This window comes from Oncorhynchus nerka, linkage group LG25, assembly GCF_034236695.1.
Source record: "Oncorhynchus nerka isolate Pitt River linkage group LG25, Oner_Uvic_2.0, whole genome shotgun sequence".
Lineage (NCBI taxonomy): Eukaryota > Metazoa > Chordata > Actinopteri > Salmoniformes > Salmonidae > Oncorhynchus > Oncorhynchus nerka.
The window spans coordinates 23,121,570-23,137,820 of record NC_088420.1 but is presented as its reverse complement, the minus strand read 5'-3'; the positions used below and the strand labels follow the sequence as shown (position 1 = coordinate 23,137,820).

General features: G+C 43.2%; 1 protein-coding gene across 1 annotated transcript in view; it reads left to right on the top strand.

The window, feature by feature from the left end:
* The window catches only part of LOC115109242 (protein strawberry notch homolog 2-like), a 114,198-nt gene extending 100,565 nt beyond the window's left edge, over positions 1-13,633 (top strand). Inside the window, 10 exon segments of the mRNA XM_029633943.2 lie at positions 2,394-2,506; positions 3,302-3,373; positions 3,529-3,637; positions 3,726-3,941; positions 4,253-4,347; positions 5,907-5,999; positions 6,623-6,754; positions 7,026-7,293; positions 7,980-8,438; positions 8,441-13,633. Coding sequence (XP_029489803.2) covers positions 2,394-2,506; positions 3,302-3,373; positions 3,529-3,637; positions 3,726-3,941; positions 4,253-4,347; positions 5,907-5,999; positions 6,623-6,754; positions 7,026-7,293; positions 7,980-8,438; positions 8,441-9,324 — 2,441 coding nt within the window. The 3' untranslated portion in view covers positions 9,325-13,633.
* The last annotated feature ends 2,618 nt before the right edge of the window (positions 13,634-16,251 follow it).

The window sequence follows — 16,251 nt, the reverse complement described above, 5'->3', positions numbered from 1 at the left end:
TATTTGTTTTTTATTGTTTTTTTATTTTACCTTTATTTAACTAGGCAAGTCAGTTAAGAACAAATTCTTATTTTCAATGACGGCCTAGGAACAGTGGGTTAACTGCCTGTTCGGGGGCAGAACGACAGATTTGTACCTTGTCAGCTCGGGGATTTGAACTTACTAGTCCAACACTCTAACCACTAGGCTACCCAGCCGCCCCGGCTACACGCTAGCCTCATAAAATGTCATGACATTAGTATTGGCTGCCTCTTCAAATTGCCTTGCCTAAAGACAGATTTAATCATTTGATGAATATCAAATTAAAATATATTTTGTATTAGGATGCGATTCTAATCATTGGAATGAGTCACTTTTATAATGGTGTTGTGAAACTTTACTTGGAGGTGTTGCAGTTTTCTCTGGCTGCAGGGAGAGAGGTGTGTTGAACTAAATTAGAATAATATAATTATTCTTCATCTCCGCTGCCGTCTGCTAGATATCATTTTGCACCCAATAACAACAGTGGAAAAGCGGGCATGTGCACGCACACATCGTGGGCCGTGAATTCATTTTTTGCAATTAGCTAACTGCCTGTAATTCCTTCCCTTGGGGAGCTGAACTCACTGCATGGGTTGGCATGTGTGGGCACTCACAACAGCAAAACACGCACACACACACACATTTAGGTGGCCTAGGATTTCCACTTTAAGATCCAAGTCAGAACTTGGAACTTGAATGACGGGTTTAGATATGGTACGATTGTTCCAGGAAAAAGATGTGGTTAGTGGAAACTTGGACCCGTTCCGAAATGGACCTGGGGCTTTCACACCCGGATACAATATGCATCCATTTATTTATTTTAAATATAGAGACCTGTCCCACATCGACCTGGTCAGATCCACATCCGATCTGAGTGAGGGAAGCAGCACACCAGAGCTGGTGAGGTGCGAGAGGGAGAGAGGCTGCAATACATGTACCTTCTCATCCTACAGTTACAAATAACAACTCCATTCAAGTAGCAGCCTACCTGTTTGGCTCTTGGTCGTTGTATCCTATCCTTCTCCTTTAACTTTTAATTCCATCATTTTAATTCCATCTTCCATTGGTTAGATATCTCCTCACTTTTGCCACACATGGAGTGATGCTCTATGACTGTAACCTATTGCCGCTTTGATGACTCATGATTGGCCAACAGCAAGCTACACGCTCCACTCTCGTGAAAAGCAAGAGCAGCAGCATAAATGTTGAAAGGCATCCCTCTCTCTCTCTCTCTCTACTGCAGCAGTCACTTTCAGATCTGTACGGGCCCACCTGGACATGTCAGTTAAAATTACACATACCCGAGACCTGTGACAATAGTCTCAGATCTGACACAGTCCCGTGACATAATTTAGAATTCTGCATCCGACCCGCTTGTGTCCCGGATTGTGATTCGGGTACAGGTGGATCCGTGAAGACCTCTAGAGGAAACACAATTCAGAGACAGATTACCCAGGAAATCCACATTTGCTGACATCATCCTCTGTTCATTGAAATCAACCTACCCCACAAACCAATATCTTATTTTTCTAGCTTTTCCCTCTTGTACACTACGATACTGAACAAAAATATAAACGCAACATGCAATAATTTCAACGATATTACTCAGTTACAGTTCTTATAAGGAAACAGTGAATTTAAATTAATTAATTAGGCCCTAATCTATGCATTTCACATGACTGGGCAGAGGCGTAGCCATGGGTGGGCCTGGGAGGGCCAACCCACTGGGGAGCCAGGTCCAGCCAATCAGAATGAGTTTTTCCCCACAAAAGCAGATTATTACAGACATAAATACTCCTCCGTTTCATCAGCTATCTGGGTGGCTGGCCTCAGACCATCCCGCAAGTGAAGAAGCCGGATGTGGATGTCCTGGGCTGGCGTGATTACAAGTGGTCTGCAGTTGTGAGGCCAGTTGGACGTACTGACAAATTCTTTGAAATAACTTTTGAGGCGGCCTATGGTAGAGTAATGAACATTCAATTATCTGGCAACAACTCTGGTGGACATTCCTGCAGTCTGCATGCCAATTGCATGCCCCTCAAAACTAGATACATCTGTGGCATTGTGTTGTGTGACAAAACTGCTTTTATTGTCCCCAACACAAGGTGCACCTGTGTAATAATCATGCTCTTTAGTCAGCTTCTTGATATGCTACACTTGCCAGGTGGATGGATTATCTTGGCAAAGGAGAAATGCTCACTAACAAGGATGTAAACAAATGTGTGCGTATGGAATATTACTGGGATCTGTTATTTCAGCTCATGAAACTTTGGACCAACACTTTACATGTTGCATTTATATTTGTTGAGTATAGTTCCTCAGAGTCTGCCTGTTCTGACTGATCTTCCTCCTCTGTGTGTGTGGTCCTCCAGGTCGTACCCATCGCTCTAACCAGGTGACGGCTCCAGAGTACATCTTCCTCATCTCTGAGCTGGCTGGGGAAAGACGCTTCGCCTCCATTGTGGCCAAGAGACTGGAGAGCCTGGTACGTGCTGTTGCAGCCTCCTTTACTACAGTCTGATCTATCTACTATGGAATCCCAAAACTACATGTGTAATAAGTCCTCATTTTATTAGAGTGAAGATTGAATTGCTGAGCTTATTACTTGGGGGCTGTCTTTCTCCCAGTAGTCCGTTTACTTCCCCACCACTGTACCATTGACCAGACACTTTCAAGTTCACAAACACCTTTCACACAACATTTCAAACCCAGGAAATTCCTCATCCTCCTTTGGTCTGAATAATAAGGTTATCAGACATTGGAACGCACCCATGTCTGGGTAGTTATGAGACAGTTTTCCATATTTCATTGTAATCTCTTTGCTCCAGTCATTTATTTTCCTTGTCTCTCTGAAGGGAAGGGGGGGGTTCCAGAAAGTGTGTGTTGTCTCTGCCAGGCCTGTACGGTAATCCAGTCTCAGAATGGGATACATCATGCCCAGGGCCCAGCTTCTCTTTCCCTCCTTCCCAGCCTCTGACTACCTTTGTTTGGCTCCCTCCAGATCAGCAGTGATCTCATATCTGGCAGAAACATCCCTTTGTTTTTATCTCAGAACATTCCTTTGTATGGGCACCAGCTAAAGCAGCTGCTGGCTTCAAGTGGACCTTCAGTCACAATCTGTGCACAACACTCAATGTCTTGGCAGTCATGTCAATTCACTGCCTCTATGCTTTACCTGTCTGCTGCAGTAGAGAAAGTTGTGTGTTTGTAGCTGGTGTGTTATCAGTCCGTGACATAAGGCTGTAAAGCTAACCGTGTTTGTCCCTGTTTCTGTGTCCAGGGTGCATTGACCCACGGTGACAGGAGAGCCACAGAGTCCAGAGACCTGAGCAAATACAACTTTGAAAACAAGGTCAGCGCTGGCTACAACTATTACATGCAAGATCATGCTACCTCTTGTACAGAAGCCCAATTTGGCATTAAGTGTGATTGGTTGTGTTGGAGGTTCTGGGGGGAGGGAGCGCGGACCTGTTAGATGACCTGGTTTCCTGTCATGTGTTTCTGCAGTACGGTACCAAGGCTCTGGATAAGATCACCAAAGCCATCCTGGGCCACATCGAGAGCAAGGTGTCCCCTCCCAAAGGTTACCCCGGGGGTGATGCTCTGTTCTTCAGAGGTATGTTGAGTGCATGTAGGAAATGATGTCCCAAACATTATGCAAGTCCAAAGCTACATTGAAATAATTGTTATATTACCTGTTTCAGACATGAAGCATGGCATGATGGACGTGGGTATCTTCTGCAAGGAGCCACGGTTTGGTCTCAGCACTGAGAAAGACTGCAGCATCACCAAGTTCCTCAACAGGATCCTGGGCCTGGAGGTCCACAAGCAGAACTCTCTGTTCCAGTACTTCACCGACAACTTTGACTACCTGATCGAGAAGGACAAAAAGGAGGGCAAATACGACATGGGAATCCTAGGTATGGAGTCCAACACTCACGCTTAAATCATGACTGAATAAAATGGTGCCCTTTCCCATAGGTTGTAAAGCTAAATAACTCTCCACACTATTAGAACAAAAGGCTGCATTCTATTGTATGGGACTACTACGCCATACAGTATATATTCCTCCATATATTAAAATAAATCTACCTGCCTACTTCATTTGGCCTTCCTAGAATGTCTTTCCATGAACAGCAGCATGAGGCTGATGGTTTGGGATGGTACCGAGTCTCTGTATAGAGATGCTAGGTATGTCTCCTGACTAGAACTATGTGTCCTGTTCTGTTAGATCTGGCCCCAGGTAACGATGAAATCTACGAGGAGAAGCAAGAGACCTTCATGACAGTGGGAAACCCCCAGGACGGACAGGTCGTGCTCTACAAGGTACTCCCGTGGTACACTGGTACATTATTGTACAATCCAATTATCTCGCTATATTTGACAGGCACCTCATATAGATTTGCATGTTGATCTTTGTTTTGTAACTCTGGTCTGAAAAATAGATGTAAAGTTTCAATAAGACTAAACCTAGTGATATATATATTTTTAAACACTACCCACCATTGCCGTGAAACAACAAGAAAGCAGTGTTTCCTGCATACGCAGCCAGAGAGGTGATATAATGTACTCGACAGATTTATCCTCCACTTTGTTATTCAGTACTCTGACTCCTGGATACAGTTATTAGTGCTGAGCGATTTAACCGACATTTCAGGGGGGGTTTCAGTTATTAAACAACTAATTGACCAACGCCGGATCACTTCCTTGAATTACATGTAGTTTTTTTTTTGTGTGCCCAAAGTGCCGTTTCTCTAGAGAGAAATCAAATCATTCACGGTAGAAATCAAGTACTACGTGGGACGCTGGGCTACAGGGAGTTGTAGTTTTCATTAAGCAGATAACCTAGTTTAGCGCAGAAACATGGTACACAATGACGAGAGAGTTACTTTGAAGAACTAGTCAAATGATTTAGTCAGACAGCTCTGCAGCATACATGGGCAGACTAGCCTAGCTAAAAAGGATGACTAAAGACAGTACAGCACAGGTGTCAAACTCATTGCACGGAGGGCCGAGTGTCTGCGGGTTTTTGCTCCTTACTTATACTTGATTGATGAATTAAGGTCACTAATTAGTATGGAACTCCCCATACCTGGTTGTCTAGGCCAACCAAAAACCTCCCCTCCATTGAATGAGTTTTACAGCCCTGCAGTGCAGTATGGGAAGCACAGAGATAACGTTAGATGGGCTGACTGCTACAGGCAGTGATGAGATGATCACTTTAAGGAATTCAAAATTAATTCAAATGAAATGTAAAATGTTTCCTATTTTCTATGTTTTGGTAATTGAATGTTAACTATTTCCTTGCTCTGGAATTTCCATTAAAAACCTCAAAAATATTTTTTATGTGATTATTTAATAATGAATAAAAAATATATATATATTGTTGAAATCGACAACAGCAATTATTTTTTCAGAATTGAACCGACACCGAACCAACCTCAAAAATAATGAATTGCCCTGCACAAGCAGGTATACCGAGATTTAAAATGTTGACATTTCAGCTGCCTGTGGTTGGATGGTGAACATCATATTTCGCCAGATGGAGGGAGAATGATCATTACTGGTGATCGTTACTGGTGTCTTCGGCTCCCTGCCTTGCCTGGCCGTCACTGCAGGATAACCTAGAGTGTACATTTTTAGCCAACACAGCCAGGACCGGTAAAGCACATGTAGACTCCCAACTCATGCCAACCCCCCTGGCTGGCCTCTGAGCCCCTGATACAAAGAGCTGTGTATGTGTGTGTTCCCGCACAGATTTCCACGTATGTGTTGGGAATGTTGAATCATGCCCACAGTGGGTATTCATCCATAGTGTTCTCCCATAGGGCAGTTTTTCTGACCTCTAACCTTTAACCCTTGTCCTCTGCATGTCACCTCTATAGATCAGCGTGGACAGAGGTATGCCCTGGGAGGAGGCCTATGAGAAGGTCCAGAACCTCAACAGTCCTGACGAGGGCTTCTACCTCTCACACAAGGTGAGTCTAGCTGGCTACCGTAGAGCACAGAGAGACACTCTGCATGTCCCAGCATGCACACAGACGTACCAGGAAGCGTATGATACTGTGAGTACCTGTTCCTCCCCAGGGCTCAAGCAGAGCTAGAACAGCTTCCAGACTGGATATTTCCCAGGGGAGAATGGCATATCAGAAGGGTCCAGGTGCCTCTGTTCTGTTCTCTGGAGTGTGACTCTTTCATTGCACATCAAGGGAGTAGGATGAAAGTATACATGTTATGAACCTAAAGAAGGAGTTTAACTAGGATTTTGTTCAGTATTAATTGTAGTGGCTTGAGTGAACAATATACACAGCCTCTTCCTTCCTGATGTGGAGTTTTCTTAATTATACAGTAGTTAAATACACTTGGTTCATAATACAATTCAACAATGAAATTACAGTCTTCTATGGTCCCACCAGGCAAACACTTCATCACTGCCAGGTTCCCAGTTGAACTCACTATAAATCTTCCGCCTCTTTTTTGATTAGATTTTTTTGTGGTTTAAAACAATTGTACAGATGGAGTTCAATCGTGGCCAGAGGAAAACACATGAAAGTATTTTACAGAACTTTAAAGACATTTCCATCTCCTATGGTTTCCTCAGTTGCGGGGGAACCACCCGTGTGTGCTGCTGGCGGAGCAGGGCCGAGGGAGGAACTTCATCGTCTACAAGCCCAACATCGGGAAGCAGGCCCACCCAGAGAGCCTGGACAACCTGCAGCTACGCTACCGCAAGGTATGACTCAGTCTGACACGCACCGACACACACACAGACACACACACTGACATGCACACAATAGAAGGTTTCCACTCGCATATGGCAACAAGATTTGTCTTTGTTGTTTGGCAGGAAATGTTTTATGGTTTTTGTGTGGTGTATGCTGCCCTCTAGTGGAATAAACAATAGTGAAACAGGAAGAGCAGTCCTGCGTATTGTCTAATGTACAATATAAAAACCAGCACTCAACACTTTAACATAAGACTTGTGTGTTGTGTTCCCATCCTAGGTGACTCCAGACCAAGCCAAGGACAGCTGGGAGAGCCAGTTCAACTTCTCCTTTGGGAAATGTAGCCATGCTAACTGGAACGGGAAGTGTAAGAAGATCGAGGAGGGTCAGGAGTGTCTGCAGGGAATGCGTCTGCGCCAGTACCACATGCTGTGTGGTGCGCTACTGCGCGTCTGGAAGTATGTGGCTGACGTGGTCTCTGACATCACCTGCTCCAGCATCCTTCAGATCGTACGCCTCAAAACCAAAAATAGTAACAAGCAAGTCGGTGAGTACTAAACAACTCCATACAACCCACACAAACCATCACCAAAGTGTGGTTCTGTGAAAGGGAATCAGAGGGAATGTCTTGACAAATGAGTTTTTCGGTTGCCAAAATCAAACGCCACAACAGCATTATGCTCCAACCAACTGAGCCAAATTATCGACTTGTATAAACAAATGTAAACATAACTCTCGTGGCCTCCCGAGTGGTGCAGTGGTCTAAGGCACTGCATCGCAGTGCTAGTTGTGCTACTAGAGATTCTGGGTTCGACTCCAGGCTCTGTCGCAGCCGGCCACGACCGGGAGACCCATGGGGCAGTGCACAATTGGCCCAGCGTCGTCCGGGTTAGGGGAGGGTTTGGCCGGCAGGGATGTCCTTGTCCCATTGCGCACTAGTGACTCCTGTGGCGGTCCGGGCGACACTGACACAGTCGCCAGGTGTACAGTGTTTCCTCCGACACATTGGTGCGGCTGGCTTCCAGGTTAAGTGGGCATTGTGTCAAGAAGCAGTGCGGCTTGGCTGGGTTGTGTTTCAGATGACGCACGGCTCCCGACCTTTGCCTCTCCCGAGTCTGTACGGGAGTTGCAGCGATGAGACAAGACTGTAACTACCAATTGGATACCACAAAATTGGGGAGAAAAAGGGGTAAAAAAATAAAATAAACATAATACCCTCTCTTTCTCCCCTAGGTATCAAGATCCCAGAGAACTGTGTGGCCCGAGTGCGGCAGGAACTTCTCAAAATGGACGAGGAGGTGAAGAGAAGGCGCAAGGAGAAGGAGCAGCAGCGCGCCCAGGAGCAGCAGCGCGCCCAGGAGCAGCGGCTAGCCGAGGAGCGGCAGCTTCAGAACCAACACCTGCTGGCCAAGCTTTACAGCCAGAGACAGACCCTGAACCACAGCTTCAACAACCAGAACTTGTCGCAGGGCCTCAAGACCCAGCACCTGAGCCTGGCCCAGGCCAATCCTCTACAGGTCAAGCCTCTACTCCAGCCCAAACCTTCACAGCTCAAACCCCAGCTCGGTCCAGTCAACCAGCTCCCCAGCATGGCCAGCCCCACCTCCCACTTCTCCAATTTCCCCCACCACTTCCCCTCCCTGCACCTCCTGCAGCCCGACCCCTCCTCCTCCTCCATGCCCCCTCGAACCGGGAGGAGGTCTTAGACCTGACGGTGAGCCCCTCTCCCTCCCCAGACAGCAAAGAGAGAGGCCTGGTCCTCGACTGCCTGACCAGAGACGGCTTTGGCCTGGACTCTCTGATATTGCTGAGCGAGCTCGCCGCCCAGAACACTGCACACAAACTGCAGCAACCTCTACAGCCACTGCCACCACTGACAAAGCCACAGCAGCTACTGTCGCCACAGCAGATACAACCACAGCTACAGTCTCCACAGCAGATACATCCACAGCTACAGTTGCCACAGCAGATACACCCACAGCTACAGTCGCCACAGCAGATACAAACACAGCTACAGTCGCCACAGCAGATACAGCTACAGTCGCCACAGCAGATACAACCACAGCTACAGTCGCCACAGCAGATACAGCCACAGCTACAGTTGCCACAGCAGATACAGCTACAGTCACCACAGCAGATACAACCACAGCTACTGTCGCCACAGCAGATACAACCACAGCTGCAGTCACCACAGCAGATACAGCAACGGTTGGACAGTCCGACTCTAATCAACAGCGACCACCAGGACTACTATGACATCCTCAAACTGCTGGAAGATCCAGACCATCTGCCTTACTCTCTGTCTAGCCAGACAACTACTAACCCCTCCACTTCCTCCAACACAGTGGCTCAAGTCTCGTCCGGCTTCCTCTCTTCCCCCTCTACCCCCCCCTCCTCCTCTCTCTTCTCTCCTTCGGCCCTGGCCCCCTCAGAACAGCAACCGCTCCCTCTGGCCAACGGCCACTGCAGCACGGACGCCCTCATTAATGTGCGCGAAGTGCTGGACAACATGCTGCGGACCAGCGCAGACCGGCAGACGGTTATCCATTACCGGCTGCCTGAATGGGACTCTGTGTAACCACATCATCAGTGTGGCTGTCTGAATGGGACTCTGTGTAACCACATCATCAGTGTGGCTGTCTGAATGGGACTCTGTGTAACCACATCATCAGTGTGGCTGTCTGAATGGGACTCTGTGTAACCACCTTGTCAGTGTGGCTGTCTGAATGGGACTCTGTGTAACCACATCATCAGTGTGGCTGTCTGAATGGGACTCTGTGTAACCACCTTGTCAGTGTGGCTGTCTGAATGGGACTCTGTGTAACCACATCATCAGTGTGGCTGTCTGAATGGGACTCTGTGTAACCACATCATCAGTGTGGCTGTCTGAATGGGACTCTGTGTAACCACATCATCAGTGTGGCTGTCTGAATGGGACTCTGTGTAACCACCTTGTCAGTGTGGCTGTCTGAATGGGACTCTGTGTAACCACCTTGTCAGTGTGGCTGTCTGTGTCCTCTAGCTGCTGAGTGTGAACGCAAGCCTCATCCCCTCTCCCCTTAGGACCTAGTCACATCACTGCCTGTCCTGTGCTCTTCTCCTCCTTAACCCTCCCAGGCACTGGATCCACAGGCCAGGGTCACTTTCACTAGACCAAATGTGTGGTCCCGTTCAGAGATGGTAAACATACGACCCAGGTGGAACTGGCCCGGTCACTTCGCTGAGAGAGAGCAAATGGTCTATACGGCGTTTCTACACCAAGGCTTGACTCATTGAAGAAACACAATTCCAACAGGGTTTGATTATGTTTCTATAACTATCAAAAGCTCATGTGCTTTAAAAAAAAAAATCCAACCTTGTTGCAATTGTTTTTTGTTTTTTATTGAGGAAACCTTAATTTAGAAATATTTTTCTAGAACCACAGCTAGTCGCTACTGGTTATGTTGGGTTTCACTGGTAACATTGCGGGATTCAAACTGCCTTTCATGCACATCTGTATGCTTTTCTGCGTTGTCCTGTAATTCGCTTCATCACTATTACATCGACTTGGTTTGTTAAAACCAAGGGCTCTACTCAAAAACATAAAACTGGAAAAATTGACAATGTTTCAGTTTTGGCTCCTTCTTCTCCCTCACTCTGCTGTTTCTACCATCACTCTCTCTAGTGTCCCGTGTGAAAAAAGAAGGGAGTCAGCCGTTGTAACAGTGCCTTTGGAAACCTACTTAAATGCAGTCTTTGAAACCCATATAGGCCTAATGTATAGATTTGTACTGGAAGCATAGGTATGTTAATTTATTCTATTTGCATTTAACTTAACCCTCCTCGGCCCGAAGGTTGGCTCTATGCTGGTGGCAGGTGCCAGGGGTCGTCCCCACCATCCCAGTATGTGTATGTCTGTCTGTGTGTGGACCCTATAGCTGTCCCTTCAGCACGTATGTTCTGTGTGGAACCCTGCTTTCCCAGGCCATGTTATAGACAGAGAGCAGGGGTTAGATGGGATGGACACTGCTGATGTGATGCAATTTAAAATGGTGTCATATCCTACTTTTAGTCTACTTACCATTCATCCAACGGTGACTCCTGGGTTGCTTTTGATTTGAAGTTCTCAGGAATGTGCATTTGTTGTTTTGTTTAACTTTCAGACCAACACTGATATGAGCATTTGTTTTAGCTTATAACTTTAGCATATATATATATGCTAAAACAAATAATAAATATATATAATACAAACAGTGCCTTTGGAAAGTATTCAGACCCCTTGACTTTTTCCACATTTTGTTACGTTATAGCCTTATTCTAAAATCTATTACATTTTTTCCTCATCAATCTACACACACTACCCCATAATGGCAAAGCAAAAACAGGTTTATAGAAATGTTTGCTAATTTATTAAAAATAAAAACACATTTACTTATGTATTCAGACCCTTTACTCAGTACTTTGTTGAAGCATCTTTGGCAGCGATTACAGCCTCCAGTCTTCTTGGGTATGACGCTACAAGCTTGATGCACCTGTATTTGGAGAGTTTTTCCTATTCTTCTCTGCAGATCCTCTCAAGCTTTGAGACTTGTCCCAAAGCCACTCCTACGGGTCATTGTCCTGTTGGAAGGTGAACCTTCGCCCCCAGTCGGAGCGCTCTGGGGCAGGGTTTCATCAAGGATCTCTCTGTACTTTGCTCCGTTCATCTTTCACTCGATTCTGACTAGTCTCTCAGTCCCTCCCGCTGAAAAACATCCTCACAGCATGATGCTGCCACCACTATGCTTCACCGTAGGGATGATGCCAGGTTTCCTCCAGAAGTGACGCTTGGCATTCAGGCCAAAGAGTTCAACCTTGGTTTCATCAGACCAGAGAATCTTGTTTCTCATGGTCTGAGAGTCTTTAGGTGTTGCAGAGATGGTTGTCCTTCTGTAAGGTTCTCCCATCTCCACAGAGGAACTCTAGAGCTCTGTCAGAGTGACCATCAGGTTCTTGGTCACCTCCCTGACCAAGGCCCTTCTCCCCCGATTGCTCAGGTTGGCCAGCAATAGGAAGAGTCTTGTCTTCTTGGGGACCTTCAATGCTGCAGACATTTTTTGGTACCCTTCCCCCAGATCTGTGCCTCGACACAATCCTGTCTCGGGAGCTCTGCGTAAAATTCCTTCGATCTCATGGCTTGGTTTTTGCTCTGACATATACTGTCAACTGTGGGACCTTATATAGACAGGTTTATTCCCTTTACCAAATCATGTCCAATCAATTTAATTTATCACAGGTGAACTCCAATCAAGTTGTAGAAACATTTCAAGGATGATCAATGGAAACAGGATGCACCTGAGCTCAATTTCGAGTCTCAGCAAAGGGTCTGAATACTTATGTAAAATGTTTTATTTTTTTATAATAATAATTGTCTAAACCTGTTTTCGCTTTGTCATTATGGGTATTGTGTGTAGATTGCTTGGGATTTTTTTTCATTTAATCCGTTTTAGAATAAGGTAATTTAACAAAATGTGATAAAAGTCAATGGGTCTGGAATACTTAACGAAGGCACTGTATATACATACATACACGTATGTATATAAATACATACATACATGACCAAAGGTATGTGGACACCTGCTCGTCAAACATCACAAAATCATGGGAATTTCTACACTGGTCAGCAACGGGTGTGGCGAATCCACTTTTGTGTGTGTGTGTATATATATATATATATATATATATATATCCCTGTCCAAATCGTGTATGTATGTGTATACATACACTACCGTTCAAAAGTTTGAGGTCACTTAGAAATGTCCTTGTTTTCCATGAAAACATACATGAAATTAGTTGCAAAATGAATAGAAAATATACTCAAGACATTGACAAGGTTATAAATTATGAATTTTAATTGAAATAATAATTGTGTCCTTCAAACTTTGCTTTTGTCAAAGAATCTTCCATTTGCAGCAATTACAGCCTTGCAGACCTTTGACATTCTAGTTGTCAATTTGTTGAAGTAATCTGAAGAGATTTCACCCTATGCTTCCTGCAGCACCTCCCACAAGTTGGATTGGCTTGATGGGCACTTCTTACGTACCGTACCATACAGTCAAGCTGCTCCCACAACAACTCAATAGGGTTGAGATCCGGTGACTGTGACTGAGGCCAGCCTCTCCATTATAGACAGAACACCAGCTGACTGCTTCTTCCCTAAATAGTTCTTGCATAGTTTGGGTCATTGTCCAGTTGTAGGAGGAAATTGGCTCCAATTAAGCGTTGTACGGGGATCTTCAGTTTCTTGGCAATTTCTCGCATGGAATAGCCTTTATTTCTCAAAACAAGAATAGACTGACGATTTCATGAGAAAGTTTTTTGTTTCTGGCCATTTTGAACCTGTAATCGAACCCACATGCTGATGCTCCCAATACTCAACTTGTCTAAAGAAAGCTAGTTTTATTGCTTCTTTAATCAGCACAACTGTTTTCAGCTGTGCTAACATAATTGCAAAAGGGTTTTCTAATAATCAATTAACCTTTTAAAATGATAAACTTGGATTAGCTAACACAATGTGCCATTGGAACACAGGAGTGATGGTTGCTGAAAATGGGCCTCCTATGCAGATATTCCATAAAAAATCTGCCATTTCCAGCTACAATAGTAATTTAAAACATTAACAATGTCTACACTGTATTTCTGATCAATTTGATATTTTAATGGACAAAAAATATGCTTTTCTTTCAAAAACAAGGACATTTCTAAGTGACCCAAAATTTTGAACAGTAGTGTGTGTGTATATATATTTTATGTTTCAGAACCTGTATGTTCTGGCTGTGGTTGTGAAATGAATGCACGGTAATTGGTTCATGAAAAGCCTGGGTAATTTCAACTAATCAAAAGCAATAAACAAGACATTTTGAATAGCAGATGTTTTAGAAGTCTAAGTACTGTTTACGCTCCACAGCCGAAGGTTATAGATATACCTGTGCATGGTAAGAATTGGATTCCTCTTTATTTCTGTTCTACTTGTAGTCTGTAGTTAAAGACCTCTGAAATACTTATGAACTTTATATAAACATTGTAATGGGATGAAAGCAATGTGCTATTGATGTTTTTTGTCATCATTATTATGATGATTATTGTTATTTATATTTTAGATTGTTATCCTGATGATTCTTTAGTCAAAGTTTGGTCAGGGACATTTCTAGTTTTCAAGATTACTATAAAAACTAAAAAATAAGTCTATTATAACCTGCCACCAAATAATATTGCACTCTTCTGTACTGCTGTACAGGGGTGATCATTTGTTTATTTTCAGTTCATTGATCCGATTCTGCTTGTGACTCAAGTAGAATTGTTTCAACTTTTCCATATTCTGCCAGGGCTTTAGTTTGCAGAGAGATACCAAAGTATTCCACACCCCGGAAGTTACTGGCTATATCTGACCTATTATATCAATCTCAGGAAGAAACCTTAAAGAGATGTATTGGTGGGGAGTTATGCGAAATGTTATTGTTTTCCCTTACAACAGTGGTGAACCTAACAAAAATGCACATTTAGTGCTATTTTATTTCTTCATTTTGTACTGCGACTCTTGCTGGTTTAAAAAATGTTTTTTTTTATCTTTGATTTTAAGTGTTTATGCCATCTTAGGGCAAAGATCAAACGCTGTTTCTTTTAAGGAACTTTATTGTTTATATCTCTGGACAGTTTTTTAGTCGTTTAATACATTTTAATGCTGACAAAGATTTTGAGCAGATTTGCACCTGGATATACTGATATGTGCAATTACTGGTGCAGATCGTTCCCCTTTCCCGACTATCTGACAGATCACGCTGATCCCAGACATCCAATAGCTCAGGCCCATTTTCTCCTAAGAGATTCTACTTTATCCCATCTCAGCCCTCTCTTTTCTGCTTCAGATTGTCCCAAACATATATTTCCTCATCAGGCACATTCCAATAAATCCAAACACATTTTCACAATCAAACTGTTTGTCCCATGCTTCACCTATGGCCAATGGACTGTGTGGTATAACACTGACATAGAGGTAATATGCATTATAAACCTGTGGAAACGGACAAACACGATTTGAGAAAATGAATTACAATTTTTAAAGGAACTGTTTGACTTTGTCTTAGCTAGCTAGGTCTTTTTATTTTATCTAAATTTGCACTAAGAATGGCATAATCAAGTTACTGTTGTCTGTTTGTTATGATTGAGAGTTGCAAGCTTGTTATGTTCCTGACCTTTTGATGGATAGCATTTTTGTATACTGTAACCATCCTCCTTGTTTCTCCACCTTTTGCATATAAAAGTATCACATTCAATAATTTATTGCCAACAAAAACTAAACAAAAAACATGCTACTGATTGTATGTATTTTTTAAAAATTATATTTTCTTTCTGTAAAAACTGTTCAGCACTTTTATTCTGGGTTGTGCTTTTGTTTTTCTATATATTTATAATTTAGATCGAAATGTATATATTGTAAAAAAAATTTAAAAATGTGCCTTTCGACTAATTCTTTAAAATGTTTTCTACTCATAAAAGGAAGGAATATATCAAAATGCAATCTTAACTTTGTAAACAAACAACAAATAAAAACTTGAAGATTGTGAAAAATGGTGTCTGTCTTTTTCATCGTGAATGAATGCCTTTTGCATTGGGCCTTAACTGATGATGCTGAATTGCTTTTGAAAACACACTTCTAAGACAGGTGGTGGTGATGTCATTACTTCTGTATTACATTGATTGAGACCTTTAATGTGCATTTCAGTTAGTAATAGTTTTATGAAATATGTCAAATGGGCTGTGTGCATTTTAGTAACATTTTGGCGTACTCAACGTTTTCCCATATGGAGGCAGAATAGTTTTTTGTACTTTTACTCCTTTTTCTCCCTAATTGTTACTGTAGTTATTAGTCTTGTCCCATCACTGCCAATCAAATTGTATTTGTCACATGCGCCGAATACAACAGGTGTAGACTTTACAGTGAAAAGCTTACGTACAATCCCTTAACCAACCATGCAGTTTTAAGAAAAATACCTACAAAAAATAAGGAATTAAAGTAACAAATAATGAAATAATAGCGAGGCTATATACAGGGGGTACCGGTACAGATTCAATGTGCAGGGGCACCGGTTAGTCGAGGTAATAGTTGAAGTTGGACGTTTACATACACTTTAGCCAACTACATTTAAACTCAGTTTTTCACAATTCCTGATATTTAATCCTAGTAAAAATTCCTTATCCTAGGTCAGTTAGGATCCCCACTTAATTTTAAGATTGTGAAATGTCAGAATAATAGTAGAGAGAATGATTTATTTCAGCTTTTATTTCTTTCAATACATTTCCAGTGGGTCAAAAGTTTACATACACTCAATTAGTATTTGGTAGCATTGCCTTTAAATTGTTTAACTTGGTCAAAGTTTCGGGTAGCCTTCCACAAGCTTCCCACAATAAGTTGAGTGAATTTTGGCCTATTCCTCCTGACAGAGCTATTGTAACTGAGTCAGGTTTCTAGGCCTCCTTGCTCGCACAC